Source organism: Parasteatoda tepidariorum, chromosome 10, assembly GCF_982258835.1.
Source record: "Parasteatoda tepidariorum strain Cologne lab strain chromosome 10, Ptep-v5.0, whole genome shotgun sequence".
Lineage (NCBI taxonomy): Eukaryota > Metazoa > Arthropoda > Arachnida > Araneae > Theridiidae > Parasteatoda > Parasteatoda tepidariorum.
This window is the reverse complement of record NC_141764.1, coordinates 9,521,984-9,542,233: the sequence shown is the minus strand read 5'-3', so window position 1 is coordinate 9,542,233 and position 20,250 is coordinate 9,521,984. Positions and strand designations below refer to the sequence as shown.

Sequence of the window (20,250 nt, the reverse complement as noted above, 5' to 3'; positions counted from 1 at the left end):
TCCACGGGGTCCAATCGTGCCCATTGCAAATTTTGCATTGCATTGCAACATGTGCAGATTTGTATCAATCAAATTTGAAAAATTAGTTGCCAGAAATTGCTATAAACCAGTGTTTTTTCTATCACACAACACTTCAAAATGTGATAAAAGTAGCAATTACTTCTTTTAGCATGCTTCTTCCGACTAATTAGAACTACTTTTCAACAACTATTATCAAGAATGGGTGACATAGAGAATGTCGTTGTATTTATCGACTCCATCTTAACAATCCAAGCAGTGACATCTGTTGATTTTTCGTACTCTCTTGGAATTAAAAGTTGTTAAGAGAATTTTGGGCTACTTTTGTCCTTAAAAAAGAATATTGTGTTACAGAGGGTTCCTTCTCACTGTAATATCTATGGCAACGAGATGGCAGATCTTCTTGCTAAAAAAGGAACTGATATTTCTCTCCCGGAGAGAAATCCTTTATTCTTCCATAAATAGAATAATTGAAAAACACAATAAATAAGAGTCATGAAAATAATTTAACTAAACAAATTGGGGAAAAGTTCTGGAGGGAGATTCTGAATAAGATCTTTGATCACCCGAAAAGCAACGTGGTTGCTGCCTTTAACCCACTGACGGTTCTGCACGTAAAAAGTCGCATTTTAACCTGCAGTCTTCTCTGCATAGCAAAACCGGTTTTCCCATGTTAACTGATAGGGGAATTGAGTGTAGGGGAGAAACATTCTCCCAATTTTGCCCATTTCCTTAACCGCCAGTGGGTTAAGTTGGAAAGCTGGCACGACTGCCTCGTTGATCACCTCCATAGACTTAATATCTTACCCCATCCAAACTGTGTCTCGTGCGGGGAGGACTCCCCAATGAATGCTGAGCATCTGGGGGTCTAGCGCAAATTAAAAAGTAATAAATACAAAAATAACTGGGATTTCAAATATTTTTTATATTAAAATATTCAAAAGACTTTTATGTAAAATGTACATGTTAAGAAATATCTCTTTTAAAATTATGTATTTACTAACTGTGTTGTGTTTGTAGCCATTGCCACCAGTGAAGTGGAAGATGTACGCACTGTATTGGATCACTATAGTCAGTTTGATGATCCCATCCTTGCATTTAAAGAAAATCAAAGGAGGCTACAGGTCTGTTTATATTTTAGCTTTTGCCAAGTTTTAATCTTTTAACAGATGAATTACCAAGTAAAAGTCAACAATTACTTTTACTTGGACTAACAAAAGTGTGTGCAGGGTATCCGCGCACCTGAAAAGTCATGAATTTCAGTATTGAGCAAAATTTGTCATGAAAGTCCGGCAAAAAATCCTATTTTTAAAATGGAATGTACCCCCAATTTCATGGTGTTCCAAATATTTGAATTTGTAACAAAATCCCCACTCACAGTCATATTTGATTGAAATATAAAATGTTTTTATCGTCCTCTTTAAAAATTATGGTGTTCTTTCAAAAAATGAAAGAGAAAACATTTCTAGAGCAAATTATCTTTTAAACTTCTATGATTTCCGAATTTTTGTTATTATTTATTTATTTTTATTTTATCAATTTAAAATTTTAGCTGAAGCAAGCCAGTCATTGGCGAATTTTTTTATTCTGAAATGAGAACAGAAAAATCAGTAGTATTTCTTTCCTTTTCAATGAACAAGAAAAGTATCTTTAGAATGTAATTCTGCAGAAAAAAAAGAAGAAAAAATTATTTGCTTTTGTAATTTTTTTTTTTAACTATTTGATTGCTTCAACTCTTTCTTTACTCTGTTTTTTAAATTTAAAATCTATAAATAGGAAGATGCAGAGTATAACAGTTTTGGTTATACCTATCATTTCAGAATGTTATTATAATGTTTTTTCTTAATTTTATTGTTGTGTTTTTGTCAGAGAAAATAGTAACTTCGTTAAGTCATGAATTTGAAAAGCTAAAATGTAACAGATACCCTGTGTGTGTAAACAGGGTTGCCCCTCCACTGGGGAAATAGGAAAATGTGGGGAATTTAAAGATCATCTGAAACAGGGGTTTTCAACTGTGCGGCCCGAGGGTCGCATCCGGCTCGCGAACTAAACTGTATTAGTTGTCATTTTTTTGCAAACAATTTTCGTTAAGATTCAATATAGGTTTAAAATACTTTTTTCGTTAATAAAAACCTAATTTCTTCATTTCTGTGAAATTTAACATACCAACGGTGCAAAAAAATTTATTTCTCAGGTTTTGCACCCAGGAAAATATTTATTCAAATGCAAAAATAATTGGGTATGTAGCTCTATTTTATTTCATTTTTTTTATTTTGTGAATATAATTTAGCATGTGCGTATCAGAAATTTTCTTGAAAAAATTATCCGATTTAACTTTTTGAAACCACTCGCTCATTTCGGACGAAAATATTTACACACACATTTGTAAATTTTAAATGTAAATATCTATTCTCTGGTAGTTGTAGCAGACAAATCTCAATTTTCTCATTGAATATTTTGTGTGCCACTATGTAAGTTTTAATATCAACCTTTTTAAAGTTTTATATCTTTACAATTAGATATCTGTTGCACATTATTTGTTTAATACATAGGTGCACATTAAAGTTATTGTAGCCCGAATTTTTTTTATTTATTTAATATTTTTAAAAATATTATTAATAACAATGAAATATTTTTAATAATCTACTTCTTATTTTAATTTGTAATTCAATACTTTTGTTTTGTACAACTTATTAAAAATCTGACAGTAATATTTAATGTTCTTTCAAACATAAAAAAGTTCTTCATAAAATTTTGATAAAGTTGTGGCCCGCCATTTGATTTGTGTTTTTAATTGTGGCCCGCGGCTTCATGTAAGTTGGAAACCCCTGATCTGAAATAACGGGGAATTTTAAATTTTTTCTTACAAACTGGGAAAAAACAAAGAATTTTTGTCCTTGGAAAAAACAAAGAATTGCAGACCTGTCTAAGTTTAATCTGCGGTATATTTAAAGATGATTGTTCAGCCATATTAAATTATTTAATTAGCATTATTTGTTGAGCTGTATCTTTTTTAACTCTTAAGTTTTTCCAGCAATTAAAGCTAGTATAGTTACCCCAATATAGCTCATACAAGAGTACATGAATTGTTTCTTCTTAATATATTGTGTATAATACAGACAGGGAAAACACAGGGAATTTTTTTTAAATTCATAATTTGAGCGGCAATCCTGTAATTATGAATGAGTTGCAAAATGCAATCACGAGAGACTGTTGGATTTGATGCTGCACTGTAACAGTTTGCTTTGATTTATCTAGAAACAATATAACTGATAATGTGAATACTGGGATTCCTCCTGTAAAGATTACAGGTTTTAATAATTTAATTTTTAAATCATAGACATAGTGGGTAGATGTTGAATTAGCTTTTATTTTTTTGTATAAATTTTCTATGATCTTTAAAAGTGTTTCAATTTTCATAATTTTATGATTATTTAATATATTTCTTTTTAATGTTTTTTAAAAGCCTTTAAAGGTGCTTTTTTTCATTTAGGGTTTGTAAAAAGTGCTTAATTTTGTATCGTTTTTCCTTTGCTGTGTCAATTGTCGTTCTAAATCATAAAAAATGCATGGTTTTCACCATTTTCTCTGCAATATTTATCAGAAACTAGTTATTTTATCATGATTATGTAAAGTTTTTGAAAATATTTTTGAATTTTATTTATTTCATGTTTATAAGTTAAGAACTTTAAACAATCGAGAAAAATTATTTTTATTACTGCATAGATCCTAATTATGATTTTTCTTTTTTTTTTTGGAAAATGATTAAAAATATTTATTGAGTGCTTTAAAAGTATTTAATTAGGGCTCATTTTTCGTGAATTTTATGTTGATTCACCTGTAAAAATGAGGGGGGAAATATCTTTTTGAGTATAAAAGGCTTTTCCATGTAATTATACAGTTTTAAATATATTGTGATAATTTATCTTTCAAAATATCTCTATTGGATTTATAAAATTTAACTAATTGTAAATTTAAGCTCTTTATTTAAAAAGGGTGATTTAAATTTCTTTTTAAAAATTAAGATCTTAACTTTAACTTCTTTTCAGAAATATGCAATGATATAGTTTTATTCCTTTTTCATTAAATGTGCATGCATTATTATTTATTTTTAATAATACACTGGTTATCATAAATTAAGGAAAATTCACAAAAATCGCGATAACTCAAGAAATTACACATGGAATTTTATGAAACTTACCCGCAATATACAACACATAGTAAGGTATTAAACAACATAAAAAGAAATTATCAGACATTAATAGTAGTATAGAAATTAGCACATGTATAAAATAAACAAATTGGAAGTATCGGTTTGCAATAGAAAAAGTACCTTTAATATGGAATATGATTGTCTCTAGAAGCAATACAGCACAAACAGCGATGTGTGATGCTTTCAATTATGCGGTCTATCAGTTCAATAGGAAGTGAGAGCCATTGCTCTTGTAAAGCAGTTGCAAGCGTGGCAAGGGTCTGAGGGGGCGGATTGATGGCAGATACACGCCTCCCTAGAGCATCCCAAACGTGCTCGATAGGATTCAAGTCCGGGGATCGAGCTGGCCACTCCATGCGAGTAATTGTTTCCTGTTGAAGATAATCATCAACAATGCGAGCTCTGTGTGGTCTTGCATTATCGTCCTGTAACAGGAAGCAATCACCAATTGCCCCGGCATATGGGCGCACATAAGCATCAAGGATGTTGTCTCGATAAACCTGAGCATTCACGGTTCCCCTTGGAAAGACATGGAGGTATGTGCGCCCTCCTAAGGATATGCCTCCCCAAACACAGACACTGCCTCTTCCGTATGCATCTCTTTCACGGATGTTTGATGGATGATAACGGGTCCCAGGTTCTCTCCATATCAAATAACGTCTACTGTCACTTTCTAGACTAAACCTGGACTCATCCGTAAAGAGAACAGGCCTCCATTGATCTGACGTCCAGTGGACATGTTGTCGGGCCCACTGCAAACGGTCTCTCCTATGGCGTGATGTGAGCGGCACGCAAATGGCTGGTCGTCTCGCATACAGACCACCTTCGTGGAGCCTTCTGCGCACAGTTGACGTTGACACCAACCTTCCGGTGGCTGCAGCAAGAGAGGATCTAAGATGTGTCGGAGTAGCGGTTCTATTCCTGCGTGCTCTTAATGTCAAATATCGGTCATCGGCACTGGTCGTAACAGTTGGCCGTCCTTGACTGAACCTCCTAGATGCCGAATCTGTGGTTTGAAATTGCCTCCAAAGTCTATGAACCACAGATGGACTCACATTTAGCCATCTGGCCACTTCTGATTGACTCTGCCCTGCCTCTAGTCTCCCGATGGCTCTCCATCGTAGTTCTTCAGGCAAATGATGCCTAGAGGTCATTATTACGAATTGGCTATCTCAGATTTTCAATGTCGCAATCACAGTAAAATTTGTGTGCTTTCTCTCAAACTTGGACTTTTATGCTCCAGGCAGATGACGTAAGCCGAGTGCAGCGCCACTAATTTGCATATTGCAATTTTACTCAGCTACTCTTAGTGGACAACATATGCAAATTTTGCACGGTTTGGCTTACTTTTGAAAGAGTTATCGCTATTTTTGTGATTTTTCCTTAATTTATGATAACCAGTGTATTTAATTTGAATTATTTTGTTTACCTGGGGACTGATTAAATGTTATCAAAGGTTCTGAAAGTGTCTATGAAAAAAAAAATAGAAAATTTCAATTTAAGCAGTTATAAATTTTTTTTTTTTTTTTTTTTTGCAAAATAAACATTAAAAAATGTAAAAGGCGAAAATATGTAAACCTAGGTTTTGTCCAGTGCCTTTTGAAGACAATCCGTTTCTTGTGAATGAAAGAGTTCCCGGACTTCCAGTGTTTGAATTGCTCTCATAATTGTTCTGAAACCATTTCGTGTTACATTAAAATGTTTCAAAAACTACCTAAGATTTAATTTTAACACAAAATATTTTCCAACACTGAGCTGACTGAATTTTGTACTGTGGCTTTTTTATAAAAATAAAAATTCATTTGAACTACAAATTTTAAAATGAGAATCTGATTGGTGAATTTTATGCACCTATCACTGTATGGTCAAACAAAATCGAGTAAGAAGGTTTCCTAAAATTCTAAAAATCATGAATTTTATTCTTAAAGATTTTAACTTTTATTTTTGTAGTCTGACAGAATTATTTAAAATATTGAGGAGGAAAAAATTTTATTTGCCTGTTGAAATTATTTAAAAAACAGGGTGACCACTCACCTGGAAAACAGGGAATTTTTAAGTAATTTTTATGTACTGGAAGGAAAAAAAACTGGGTAAAACCTAATCAGGATAAAAACCTAATCAGGGCATTTTGAAGAAAAACTGGAATTTTTTTCTTAATTTATTATTTTACCATCCATTATATCCACTTTATTTAGACATAAATTTATTTTTGAAATAATGAAAAATAATGTTTATAGTTTTAAGTATTGAAAAATAATGTTTATAGTTTTAAGCTTAAAATTAAAGTAATTTTCAGTCATTATAATGGTTATCATCTACTTAAATTTATATGCAACTTGAAAAATTTACGTCTGACACTGAAGTAAAAAATTTCAAATTAATTATGTATCATATTTTGCAAATTAAGAACTGCATAGAATTTTTTATTCAAATGTTAGCTGTAAAATTCAGTCAAGTTTTCATTTAAATTACTAACAAATTCACAGAGCTTAGACAATTTCAAAATGAGTGATCATTTTTTGCTTTTGTGCAAACCCGACACTAACAATTTAACCATTTAATTAACTTATTATAATCAGTTTTTATAAAACAAATTGTTTTTCAATAGGTGATGATGTGCTAGATATGATGTACTAAATATTTAAAAAAGAAATTTGATGAATATAAACTTGACTTATGTTTTATATAGTTTTTCTAAGAAATTTACGATAGTTTTTCTAAGAAATTTACGTTCATATTTTACGTCTTGACACCATGGAATTGCAAAAACACTTAACTATTCTAAACTAAGATACCATGTGGTTAGATTGGAATTCTTTAAATATAATTTCTAATAAGAAAACAAAAGAATAAAATGTAGAGAATTTTATTTAGTTTTTTCTATAGAATATACAACAAGAAATTTGACAATTTTGCCTTTGCGAATTCTGAAAATCTCTTAAAATAATAGTGCTAATTCAAGACAAACAGCACTATTTAAGCATTTGACTTTAGATATTGGTTTAAAGAACATTATATCAATGAATTTTATAAAGAGCATTGTTTGGATAAAATACAGTATAAAATGGTTCTATATTGAAATGTAAATAAATATAGAAATTTATTGATGTATAATCACCTAGAATTAATTTCTTTTGCTTAATGAAAATATGTTAAACAGTACTTATCCAAGGTTTTTTTTTTTTGGGGGGGGGGGGGTCATTCTATATTTGGTACATTTTGTGCAAAAACTACTCAACTCTTTAAAACATTTATTATTCATTAAAAGCAATGCATTTTACAAGCTAAAATATTATTTACCCCACATCTAGTTCAAGATGATATATTAAAAAAAAAAAACATTTAAATAAAATACCCTTTTTATAAAGGGTATTTTATAATATTGACACTTTTCTTGTACCCACCTACACTTTATGAGAAAGGGGAGGGGGGAGGAAACATGCTGACCTGGAAATTGTAAGGATTTTACTTTAAAACCTGGAAAAATCAGGGAATTCAAAAACTGATTTGAGTGACCACCCTGAAATATAAATAAAACAATTTTTCTTAAATAAAGAATACATGAAAACTCTGGTGTGTTCTTTCTTTTCAGAATCTAAAACATGGAAAAGATTAACAATCAAAAATAGTATTTATTTTACAAAATATCTTGACTTGTTTTGCTGTTAAATAAAAGTATAACAGTTTTAGATTACTACTAAACATCAAAGTGATTTAAACATCAGTATCATAGCAATTGATAAAATCTGGAACGAATCCATAGTTACTTACCACTGTCATTTTTACTAGACTGATCTCACAGTCAAACAGATTTTTATAACATAATTTAAAGATACTTTAGAGCAGTTGTTTTAACAATCAATTTGCATAAGATACTTCCAATAAAAACTGGAAAAGTCATAAGTATTACTTCAAAACTTGACGTAACTGGAGCTCTGGGCACAACTCACCCAAATATTTTAGCACGATCTAAATTTTTGTGAGAATTTGATCAAAAATATCCTTAGTTAATAATTTCTTCTCAAAACGTTATTTCATTTCAATTTCATGCTTTATACATATGGTGCATAGCGCTTTTAAAAAGTGCTTATTTATGACTTGTTATTTAAAAGCCCTTAAAGGTGCTTTTTACATTGGTTGTTTTTAAAAAGTGTTTAATTTTCCCTTCTCGAAAATGAGATTTTTTGCCACGTATTATGGAAAAGCGTGCTTTTCACATTGTTTTATTCAACGTTCTCACAATTCATTCAACCAGAATCTATTTCGGCATACCGTCGATCCGTAGCGTATGAAAGCACCAATCATTTTGCATGTTTGATGAAATACTTAGTCTGCATGTGCGTCTACTAAGCTGAGTTCGGTGAGATTATTGCACTCTTGTGTGCAACTCTACTGCATTCATTTTCAGACTTCATTTTCCACCCTCTGATATCTTACCGAAAAATATCTCTATCATTTTATAATGACCAATATAATCAAGAAAAGAGTCTTTCGTCATAAACTAGTTGTTTTATCATGATCATGTAAAGTCTTTGAGAATTATTTTGTATTTTGTTGATGTATATAGTGCTTAAAAAGTACTTAAAAGGTGCCTATTTCTTATTATAAAATTTTGTTATGCACCCTGATACAGTTGTTTTTGCAGGAGGAAGAGGAGAGACGAATGCAGGACGATAAGAGTAAAACTCCTGGCCTGGCCAGCACGTGGTCAAGCAATCTATTAAGGAGAAGATAGTAAATATTGCTTAGTTAATGTACTGTTCTCATTCTGATTGTGTTTTAGCTTCCAATGGTAAAAAATGATCATTTCTCATTGTGCTTGTGATCTAGGTTTCATTTTGTTAATTAAAATTATTTTATAAGTTTCTGGTGTCTTTCATTGTATTTTAAAATAAGTATTATTTTATAAGTAGGCTAATTACATTATAATTTCCAACATGCCACTTTTTTGAAGTTTTCCGCTTTTTTCCATCATAAGTGATTCTAAAATTGCAAGATTTTGATATGTTGAGCTAGGAGGTCATCCACGTATTCTAAAACAAAAGCGAATTATCTATTCAATATGTTTCTGAATTTTTTAAAAAGAATTTGGCTTTTTAATTGTGTTATATAAAAGTAAAAGAAAAATGAACTATACTTATTTACTGTTTTTTAGTGAAATAAAATCATGTATGATGGAGATATACTTAAAAAATTTGAATCGTTCTTTTTATTCACTTAATTTATAATGATTAAATCCAGTTAACTATTCAGTATTTGCATAAATGTGAAATATATGTAATGAAGAGTCATTCATAAATTTATTATTTTTTAAATAAATGTTTAGTTTCATTCAAAACTGCTGAGACACTTAATTTCATACTACTGTATATCGAAAATGTATACAATTTTATTTATAAATATATTTTTTAGGTTATGATTAAAGTTAGGTTTTATTTGCAATGAAAGTTTTATCCAAAGAAATAATGAAACATGAAGTAAGGTAAATTATTATATTTCGAAACAAGCAATGAATAATAATAACAAAGACTAAAAATCGATAACCATACCTGCCAAGTCTCCTGTTTTTTAACACTAGAAAGGCTGAAGCTTAGTATATACCTATATTGCCCAAAAGCAGACTGTGAAAGAATAGCTAATGTGTAAAAAAAAAATTTTTTTTAATTAATTTTAAATATTATTTGCAGTTATATAGCAAGTTATTGTAAATATTAACAGTAAAAAAAATTATATGTTGTACAAAAAGTCACAAAATTCAAGAAATTGTGTCATTATATACAACATTGTTTTCCTTATTGAAATTAAAAAGCAGTCTAAATGACTTGGTCCCTGTGGCAGAATTTTTTTGAACTATCTGCGACAAAACACTCTGGCACTAATATCTTTCTGCAAGATACTTTTAATAATAACAAGCATATATTTTACAAATTTAAAAAAGCAAAAGTGCTGCGTTTACAAAACAAACAAAAAAAAAACTATATAATTTTTTTAAAATTGAACATGTAATAATTTTTATTCTAATATTATGGGTGATATTCTCGTATTATGAGGGGGAGGGACACGCAAAATATTTCTTTCATCGCATTTTGTAAATAATTGTCACAATAAAAAATATAATTGAAAATCATGAAATTCGTATTATTAATTGCCGAAAAAAAGATCGAGGACGAAACTACGCGAATCGGGCTCCTCAAATGCTTGTTTCGAGATTAGGTTGTCATAAATATTATCGCATAAAAAAATCGGATTTAAAAATTATGGAGAAATCAGTTGCAATAACTGCCAAAAAACCGATAGAACTACTGTCGTAAAAAGACTATTGTCAAGTGCACGATTTGAATTTTCCATATAGTTTGAAATATATTGGGACATTTAAAAACTACGTGAAAATTAATATCAACAACTGGCGATAAAACAATCAAAACATTACATCGATTTACGATACTATCGTCGTAAATTGGGCGTGTCAAAAAGTGATTATCTAAATGCATGATTCAAGTATTACGTAGAAAAGAAAGTTTTTTTTTTAAAAAGAAAATTCATTCTGCAAGAACTCAGTAGCATTCTGCGACAATGTCGCCGTGTTGCTGCGATTTTGCCACAGGGGACTTGGCGAAGACCCCTGTATTTCACGACTATCTCCTGTTTATCTGTATATTCTCTGTATTTTTTAAAGAGATTTTTGAATAAAAAAAAATTTTCCGATAAAAATTTTTATGAAGAAAGACTTGGTTTGCTGATGGCAAAAATACTTTTCTTATTTCTTAACAGTTGGTGCTTTTCCAGTGCTACATCATTTTGGGAATTTATAGTTTAAATAATTATGAATAATGGTTTTAAATTTTTTTCTTTAGATTAGGATTTATATACATATTTTTTCTTCGCTATATATAAGTGCTTATATTATTTCCAATTTTGAATTTCTCTTTTTGATTTACATGATTATGCATAATGTATCTAGTGAATTCTCCTTTATTTTATTACTCCAATGGCAGGTATGGATGACAGTTGTTTGAAGATTTTAAATGATCTTTTTCATTGGGCAAAATATGTGGGTGTCAATAAATATATTTTAATTATACCAATCTAGTTTTATAATTACAAGTGCTTTGAACAATGAAAGACATGCTTTGTCCAAATAATCTTAGAATACATTTTTTTCATTAATGTATACTGACCTAAACTTATTTGCTCTTCATTGAATATCTAAGTGATAGATTGCCTTCCTGTCAATAAGATTGTCAGCTTAAACAAATATAACCATGATTTTATTCATTCAATGATTAGTTAGTAATAATTAAATAATAGCAGTAAGAAAACAGTTTTAGCTATGTTAATATTTTTAAATAATATTTAGTACTATTAAAATATTTTATTAGATAACTTGGCTGGTAAATATTAGAAATTTTTTTTTTACCAACCTTGGTCTTAAGAGGATGCCATATCACCGGAAAAACTTTTCGTCGCAAAATCTCTTTCACCTATGTAACTAATTTAAAGTATAGAGAAAGTGAATTCAGACGAACTTAAAGCAAGCCATGAAGCTTTAAATACTGAAAAGAAATTTTTAAAACATCAAATTAAAAGTTAATTATGAGATGATAACTTAGGATTTCGGAATCGAGAAGTTCTCTTCCAATAATTTGTTTGCATTTTAATATTTGTATTTTTTTTACTCTAGATTTGCCTGAACTTGCTTTTCTTTTTTAAAATTAGTCATGATAGGGAAAGGGTATTTGTAACGAAAAGTTTCTCCCGTGGTATGGTGTCCTCTTAAGCTTTTGTTAGAAATTTAACTAACAAAGGTTTAATGTTATCACATTACTAAGAAAAAATTGTTTTAAGTGTTTTATTTATTTAATAGTCATTTGATGAAAAACCCAAAATTAGAGTGGAGCTTGTCTTATTCAGGGGATCGACATTCTGGTGCTCAAAAGAAGCATTGAAATCAGCTTGAAATTCGAATAACACTCTTTCCAACGTTTTCATATTTTGCGAGTTGCTGAAATGCGTAAACAGCTTCATCTATGCCGTATACATTCTCAATAATGGGTGAAACCTGGAAGGAATCAAGATATTTATTATTTAAAAAAAAATTCTTCAAATGATTTTTATTTTGTGCAAAAAAACAAAAAAAAAAATTTAAATTATGCATAGCCTAAATACATGTTTGTCAGAATTTTTTTCCTGTATTAATTCAGGGTTGCCACTCCACAGGTTAAACTGGGAAAATACAGGGATTTTAAAAATTATCTAAAATGCGGGGAATTTTGAATTTTTCCTTACAAACTGGAAAAAAAAACAGGGAATTTTCGTCTTTTAAAAAATGCAGACCTCTCAAAGCACAATCCATGGGATTTATTAAGATGATTTTTTCAGCTATATTAAATTATTTAATTTATTATAGCATTATTTATTTTATGTTCCTTATTTCTCCCAAGTTTTTAAAGCAACTAAAACTAGTACAGTACAGAACCCGTTATCCGGAAATCAGAAAACCGGAACGAAATTCGATAAGTTTTCCCGCCATTTTCAAAAAAAAAATTTTTTTTTCTCATAAAATTTTAGGATTTTTCTGTCTTTTTTTAAAGATGTTTACCTTACCATCATTTTGGAAATAATTATTAGTGTATTACTTCATCGTTTTTTCTTCTTTTTAAGATTATTTCCAAATTTTTATTTTTTTAGTTGGGTTTAACAATAAAAGAAACGGCTTTTTGTAGCGATTCAGAAAACCGGAAAAATCAGTTATCCGGAATACCGATGGTCCCGATCGTTCCGGATAATCGGTTCCCTACTGTATCTTTATCCTAGTATAGCATACAAGAACACAGTGACTGAGTTTCTTATTAATAATAGTGTATAATATGCGCAGGAAAAACACAGGGAATTTTTTTTACAGATTATGAATGTCAACCCTGGTATTAAAAAAAAAAAAGAACCTGATTTCATTAGGATACCATGTGTGTTTAATTTTATTAATTAGAAATTTGTTGGGTAGATGACCCAGACACAAAATCAGCCTTTGCGTTGCTTTCACTTCAATTGTATATTTAAATTTAAAAGCATTGTACAGGGTATCCGCGCTCCTGGAAAGTCATGAATAATCATGGAAAGTCATGAATTTCGGTATTGAACAAAATTTGTCATGATATGTCATGATTTTAACTATTTTTGTAAAAAAATCATGGAAAGTCATGGATTTAGGTCGCTGAAAAGTCTAATTTTTAAAATGGAATTTTAAAAAAATCCCCCATTTCATGGTGTTCCGAATATCTGAATTTGTAATAAAATCCTCACTCACAGTCATATTGTATTAAAATATAAATTGTTTTTATCCTGTTCTTTAAAAGTTAGGATGTTCTTTCAAAAAATGAAAGAAAAAACATTTCTAGAGCGAATTATCTTTTAAACTTCTGTAATTTCAGAATTTTTGTTTATTATTATTTTTTTTTAATATCAATTTAAAATTCTATCTGAAGCAAGCCAGTCATTGGCGAATTTTTTTTATTCCGAAATGAGAACAGAAAAATCAGGAGTATTTCTTTCCTTTCAGAGGAACAAGAAAAGTATCTTTAGAATGTAATTCTGCAGAAAAAAATTATTTCCTTTTGTATTTTTTTCAGCTATTTTATAGCTTCAACTCTTTCTTTACCCTGTTTTTTAAATTTAAAATCAATAAATATGAAGATGCAGAGTATAGCAGTTTTGGCTATACCTGTCATTTCAATTTATGTTATTATAATGCTTTTTTAAAAATTTCTTGTTGTGTTTTTGTCGGAGAAAATAGTAACTTCGTTAAGTCATGAAAAATTCTAGGAATTAGTCATGAAAAGTCATGAATTTGAAAATCTAAAATGTAGCAGATACCTTGATTGTGCATTATGCTGTTGAACCCATGCTCTTATGAACCTATAGTGAACACTCAGATTTACTGAACACTTTTAATGGGTCCCTACTGAATTCCCATTTAGCTAACGTCCCGCAGTGGACTGATCGTTAAGACACGGTTCTCATCAGATCACCGAAGTCAAGCATCACTGGCTGCGGTCAGTGTGCGGGTGGGTGACCCACTTGGATCAGCCTGCGTAGGGACCGAGGGTGTGCGGTATTGGTCCTCGTTAAACTGTGCTACCGTAAAGTGCTCGACTTCGCGTGCAGGTCGTTGAGCTACCGAAGCGGGGGTGCCATCCCCTCTGCAGAGGATCAAAATTGTGATGGCATGTCTTCGGATCATCCTCAGGGATGTTTCCCAGACCGTCGCCAATAGCCCATTGTGTAGCTCTAGTGCGACGTAAATCAACAACAACAACAACATTTAGCTAACATTATTTCCATAGGCTTATAAGTCGACAGAGTCTTGATGAATAATCTAGACTCCTTGAGCTTGAATAAAAATAACTATTTCGTTTAGTCTAGGATTTGTCTGTACTGACTACATTAACCACTTTCATTAAAGTTAATATCAACAGATTCATCGGATCTCTGTGACAGAATTTTTTTTCTCCCTACAATTCTCTCTTGTAATCTAATCAAAGAATGAAACTTAATTTACAAATTCAGAAAGAGACAAAATAAGTAGGTAACGTTTAAAATAATAAATCAAAATAGAAAAAGCTCTTAAAGCAGCTAAATCCAAATTTGTTTTTATTTTAATTCAGAACGTCAGAATACAATTCTAGCAGAAAACAACAAAAATTTTAAGAGTGTGTGTTAGTGAGACATTCGTTTTCTGCTAGAATTGTATTCTGCCTTTCTAATCCCTGATAAAGTGCTGTGGACACATATATAACACACATATCTTAAAAATTTTTTCGTTTCGCTAGAACTGATTTATATTCTAAATTCTCTCTTGTATTAATACCTTTCTGAGAGACATTTTTAACTGTAGCAAATATATATGTTACTAATTTAAAGTAACGGAAGCACTTTCTGTTTACAAAAGGGAGAATTAATGTATGGAATAGAACAGTATATAATGTTTTTAACTATAAATGTAAGATTTTTTTTCTTAAATCTACATATATAAGAATACATATTCTAATATTATGGGTGATGTTCTCCTGTTCTTAAAAAATATTTGTATTGTTGACTTTTTTAATATTTTTGCTATTTGGGAATACTTTTTATAACATCTATCTGAAATTCTACCTGAATTTTTGAATAAAAGTTTGCAGAAAGGGAAAAAAAAGTTCTGCAGAAAAATATATTTCGAAAACTTCTGCAGTTAACAAAAACAACAACAAAAAAAAAACCAACTTCTTTGCTTCCCAAATAAAAAAATTTTCTGCAAGATGTGTTATCTTCTTCGACAATGTTGCTACGGCATCGGATGTTTGTTATATTGGTAAATGCAAAAAAATTTAAAATATTGATTTTTTTTCTTATTTCTTTATAATAATTATGATTTTCATAAACCCTGATAAAATGTTTTCTTTTTTTAAAAGAAGTTGCGTGTGCAAAAAATAATAATTATTTAATAGAATAAAATAACCTTGTTTTCTTCCACTAATCTGCAAGCTATGTTTAGGTACTCTCTATCATAGGTCAGTGTATCCCAACAAAAACTGTTCAGTTTCCCTTCACTCATCTAGAAAACAAAAATTTTAATTTTTCCATTATTCAATTTTTTATAATTTTTTTTTTTTTTTTTTTGCGAAATTATTTCTTTTTGATGAATAAAAATAAAAATATTTCTACAGATCTGCTGCCAGGAATTTTACTTGTTGGATTGAAAAAACTTAGAATATCAAAAAACCATTTTAGGTAGCTATTATTTTTACTTCACAACATACACAAGAAAATAAATAAATCTTTAATTTTCAAACTTAATTCCTTTCACCACAATTGCACACTCTAAATGGCATCTTAAAAGCTAAGTTCACATGTATGTCATTATAAGGAAAAAATTTGGAAAAGGCATTTTGAAAATGTAAATCCTGATTCGCAGCTGGAGTGTGAACTTGTACGAGGTGTATCTGGATAGTAAGTACCGTTTTTGTAATGCTTGCGTACAAGCATGCCACTCTACTGGATTTGATTTTCCATCAGACTACTGGATTTTGCCAGTTTCTCCTGGTCTACTGGTTTAATTAAAATTATCCTGGTTTTTGTACATTTTAGAAAATTTTCTAAAATTGAGTACGTTTTCTATAAATATCTCTTGAAATGGAATTTTTGTACAGATTATTGCTTGCTAGAATATTTAAATAAGTATTACTAATACATATAGAAGCGTACCTCATTTATAGAAATCAGTTCAAAGTTTTTTTGATCTAAAATGTTCAGTTTATTTTTATTCAGAACTGTCTTTTTAAATTAATTAAAAAAGTCTTTTAACTATCTTTGATGAATTAAATGTCCATCAATATTCGAAGTTATGAGTAAACACAAATATAACATTTCAAGTATGTTTATTGTCAATCATAACATAACTGGAAAATATTGTAGTTTTCCTAATGTGATGACTATAGAAATCCTTAAAATGAACCTATGTGTAAAATGTTTAGCACATCTTGCAACAATTATCGTAAAATTTATATTTTGTAATATCTTCTGGATTTTTCTGGTTAGAGTCCCTTAGCTGTCAGGCTAACCGTGGGAGGTTCTTTTGGTCTTCCATGTAACTCAAATGCGGGTTAGTTCCATCAAAAAGTCCTTCACGAGGCAAATTTCTCTTAATACTTGATCCAGGAGTTCCCTTGACTTTTGAACTAGGTTCGAAATCTAATTTCGTTCGTTATTCATTTTTTTAAAACTCTGATTCTTTTTAGGGCACCCTTCTATACTAATACCCCTTCCAATAGATCCAACAGATAACAGAAATTTCTTAAACAGGAAAAGAAAAATTTTGTAATAATTTTTTGTTACCCTTGAGCCTCTTGAATAATGATTGCTAGAAATGTTTTTTTTATGTATATATATATATAACCCGTGGTAGAACGGCCGACCAAATTTTTCGATTTATGACAACTAATGTTCAACTCGTCGTTTTGTCATTTTGAACCCAATCCAGAAGACAAGGGAACATCTGGATTAAGTATTGAGAGAAATCTGCCTTCATGGAGGGCTTTTTTGATGAAACTAACCCACATTCGTATTAAATAGAGAAGAAGACCACGAAAACTACCCACAGTTAGTCTGACGGCAAGGGGACTCTAACCCATGATCCGTCTACCACTGAGGATATTTTATGTCAAAAGTGTGGACGGTGCAAGCCGGACGCGGAATTCGTATCAACCAGCCAACGTTGGGATTCAAACCCGGTTCACCTCATTAATAGGCGAATGTTCTACCCCCTGAGCCAACACGTCTGTAGTATGGTTTAAACAATTTAGGTTACTGGCTACCCATCACAAGTTTAGCTGACAGTTGCTGTGATGTTCCACTGTATTGTTGGTATGCACTGTTTTGACCATTTAACCAACTAAGAATGGATCATACTTCCATCTCACCTACAATTAAAGTGGAAAATCCTGCTTCCATAAAGGCAGCCATCTGGAACTTGAACCTCAACGAACAAACAGTATGTAGTATACCAGTGCACGAAAAATGATACATTTTCAACTGTTTTCCTCACCAAGCCATTGGGACCCTAATTCCCAGATTTTAAGGGTCAGGAATCAAAATCGGTTGAAAAGAGGATGCCTGATTCGGTAACTTAAAATATCGTTCGCACTGATAATATCCTTAAATAGACACATTTAAGGTGAGACTTAGAAAAACATGAAGGTTGAATATTAGTACATAAAAAATCCAATCATAAAATCAAAGGTTATTCAAGGTGTTCCATTTTTTTCTTCTTGTGTGCTGTATAACTTAATTAATATGTCTATTTTCTACTTGCTAAATAGGAATGTCTTTACCTTTTTCATCCACGCCGTAACCTGCATCGCCAGGGCTATGAGGGAACCAAAGAAAACTCCAAATTTATCAGATAACAGCAAGGAGGTTGTAGTGAAGGTTATGACTCTGCCTCCAGGTGAACAGACGTCTAAACACAATGGATGGACTATAGTGCCCATTGAGTTAATCACCATATCAAACCTGATTTACAATACAAAAGGAAAAGATGCAGTAAACAAGCTGACATAGAGTAGTTTTTTTTAAACCACCAAAAAGAATAAGTGAATATGGTTACATAAATAATTTTATTATATGTAATCAAAAACTCGCGAAAAACTATAACAATTCTAAGTTTTATAATCTTGCATTTATGCATATATATATATATATATTATCTTACTACTGGACATAACCAAGTTTAGGTTTTTGGTATTATAGACAAAAATAAAGTTGGAAAATACGGACGTTAAGGAACAAGCTTATTAACATCTGATGAATCACTTTTGAGAAAGGTATCAAAACCAATTTGATTGCATGAATTGCTTTAAATTATCTCAGTTTCTTCTACTAATCTAATAGCTTTTAATCTCGTCAGACTTTGAGTACTATTGCAGTAACAAAAATCATAAGTTGACTCACTTCTTCCTCCTGCGAAGTTCCATTTCGTAGTCTGTCACTGTGTAAACAATCACATCATCGGCCCTTAGAACTCGGGACATGGGTAGACCGGCAGTAGGAACTGCGGTCGTGACGTCACCTCCCCAAGACTTCAGCAACTGCATCGCAAACAAACCGAAGGGTGTATTGCCCGCCAGTATCAATATCCTAAAATAGTACATTCAAAGTATTTAAGAAGACCTTCTTATAATCGTGGAAAATACCACAGTCAAATATACACAAATAAAAAGAAAATTTTCTGAAATTCGACTCCCAGATAAATTCTTCGTTTTCAAAGTCTCATTGGATATTATTCAATTTAAATACAATGAGTGTCCCACATAGTTTGATAGCAAGACTACCTTCCCAGTAGATCACCGAAGTCAAGCATCAATTGTCAGTGGGAAGGTGAGACGGCCTGCAAAGGTGTGCGCGACCCTCGTTAAACTTTGGGGAGCTTCAGCACAGGATAACATTGCGATGCCTCTGGATCATCCTCTGGTTTGTTTCCCAGACTGTTGCCAATTGCGCATCTCTAGTGTGATGTAAACAAAAAACTATTACCACTTACATCCAATGAGGAAAAAAGATTGCCCAAAGATGTTACCCTCAAAGGCCGTCGTACAAGAACAGGTCTGGAAAAAAAGACATCGTTTGTTGCCATGACTAATTGAAAAAAAAAGTTATATATGTAACATAAAAAGCTTCTATTAATCTTTTTATGTTAGTTTCTTCGCTATAAAACAACTCCTACTTTTATTACTAATTAATTATTCAAATCGAATTGCTTTCTCACACTTTTAATGGCTACATCCTGTTTCGAATTCTATTTTTGGCCCAACTATGCATAAATTTAAGTAGAGACTTTTTTCCCTTTTAAGCCGTGGGAATCACTCGAGCAAGCTCAATAACCAATAGTAATTTCTAAGATTTCCCTAAATGGAGACATTTTCGGATGTTTGCAAGATTTTCCCTACCAGAAAGACTGATCCTCAATGGAGTTAACATCACTTTTTCGCTGGTCTTCCGTAAGAACATGATCTAAATAAAATACATCTGATTTCATTAAAATCCTGTGTCTGTTTCCCTGCTCGGTCCGACTGCATCATTTTACGTATATATATATATATATATATATATATATATATATATATATATATATATATATATATAACTTGACTCATAGTTTTTACGTTTTGGTTCAAAGATGGCGCCCGCCCTCATCTCAAAATGAAAATAAGTTTTTTTAAAGAAACGTTATATCTCGAGAATTAAGAGGACGCCATTCCGCCAAAGAAAATTTTCGCCGCAAATTCTCTTTCTCCTATTACTAATTTAAAATTCAAAGTGTAGAAAAAGTGCGTTCAGGCAAACCTAGAGTAAAGTTTCAATTGCTGCAAAAAATACTTCAAAATATTGAAATGCAAACAAATTATTAAAAGAGAACTTCTCCGTTTCGTAATCTTAAGTTATCATCTCATAATTTATTTTCATTTGTACATTTTAAAATTTTCCTT

The 20,250-nt window shown here is 30.9% G+C and overlaps 2 protein-coding genes across 3 annotated transcripts in view; one reads left to right on the top strand and one right to left on the bottom strand.

Moving 5' to 3' along the window:
• Positions 1-9,096, top strand: part of LOC107442742 (mitochondrial import inner membrane translocase subunit TIM50-C) — a 32,196-nt gene extending 23,100 nt beyond the window's left edge. For both annotated transcript variants that reach the window (XM_087153643.1, XM_087153642.1), the window contains 2 exons: positions 1,039-1,142; positions 8,877-9,096. In XM_087153643.1, coding sequence (XP_087009769.1) covers positions 1,039-1,142; positions 8,877-8,966 — 194 coding nt within the window. In that variant the 3' untranslated portion in view covers positions 8,967-9,096. The remainder of the gene's footprint in view (positions 1-1,038; positions 1,143-8,876) is intronic.
• Positions 9,097-12,066: 2,970 nt separating this feature from the next.
• LOC122270614 (NAD(P)H oxidoreductase RTN4IP1, mitochondrial) overlaps positions 12,067-20,250 on the bottom strand; it is a 68,898-nt gene continuing 60,714 nt past the window's right edge. The window contains exons 6-9 of the mRNA XM_071184527.2: positions 18,716-18,901; positions 18,097-18,277; positions 15,726-15,821; positions 12,067-12,290 (exon numbers count right to left, since the gene is read on the bottom strand). Coding sequence (XP_071040628.2) covers positions 12,180-12,290; positions 15,726-15,821; positions 18,097-18,277; positions 18,716-18,901 — 574 coding nt within the window. The 3' untranslated portion in view covers positions 12,067-12,179. The remainder of the gene's footprint in view (positions 12,291-15,725; positions 15,822-18,096; positions 18,278-18,715; positions 18,902-20,250) is intronic.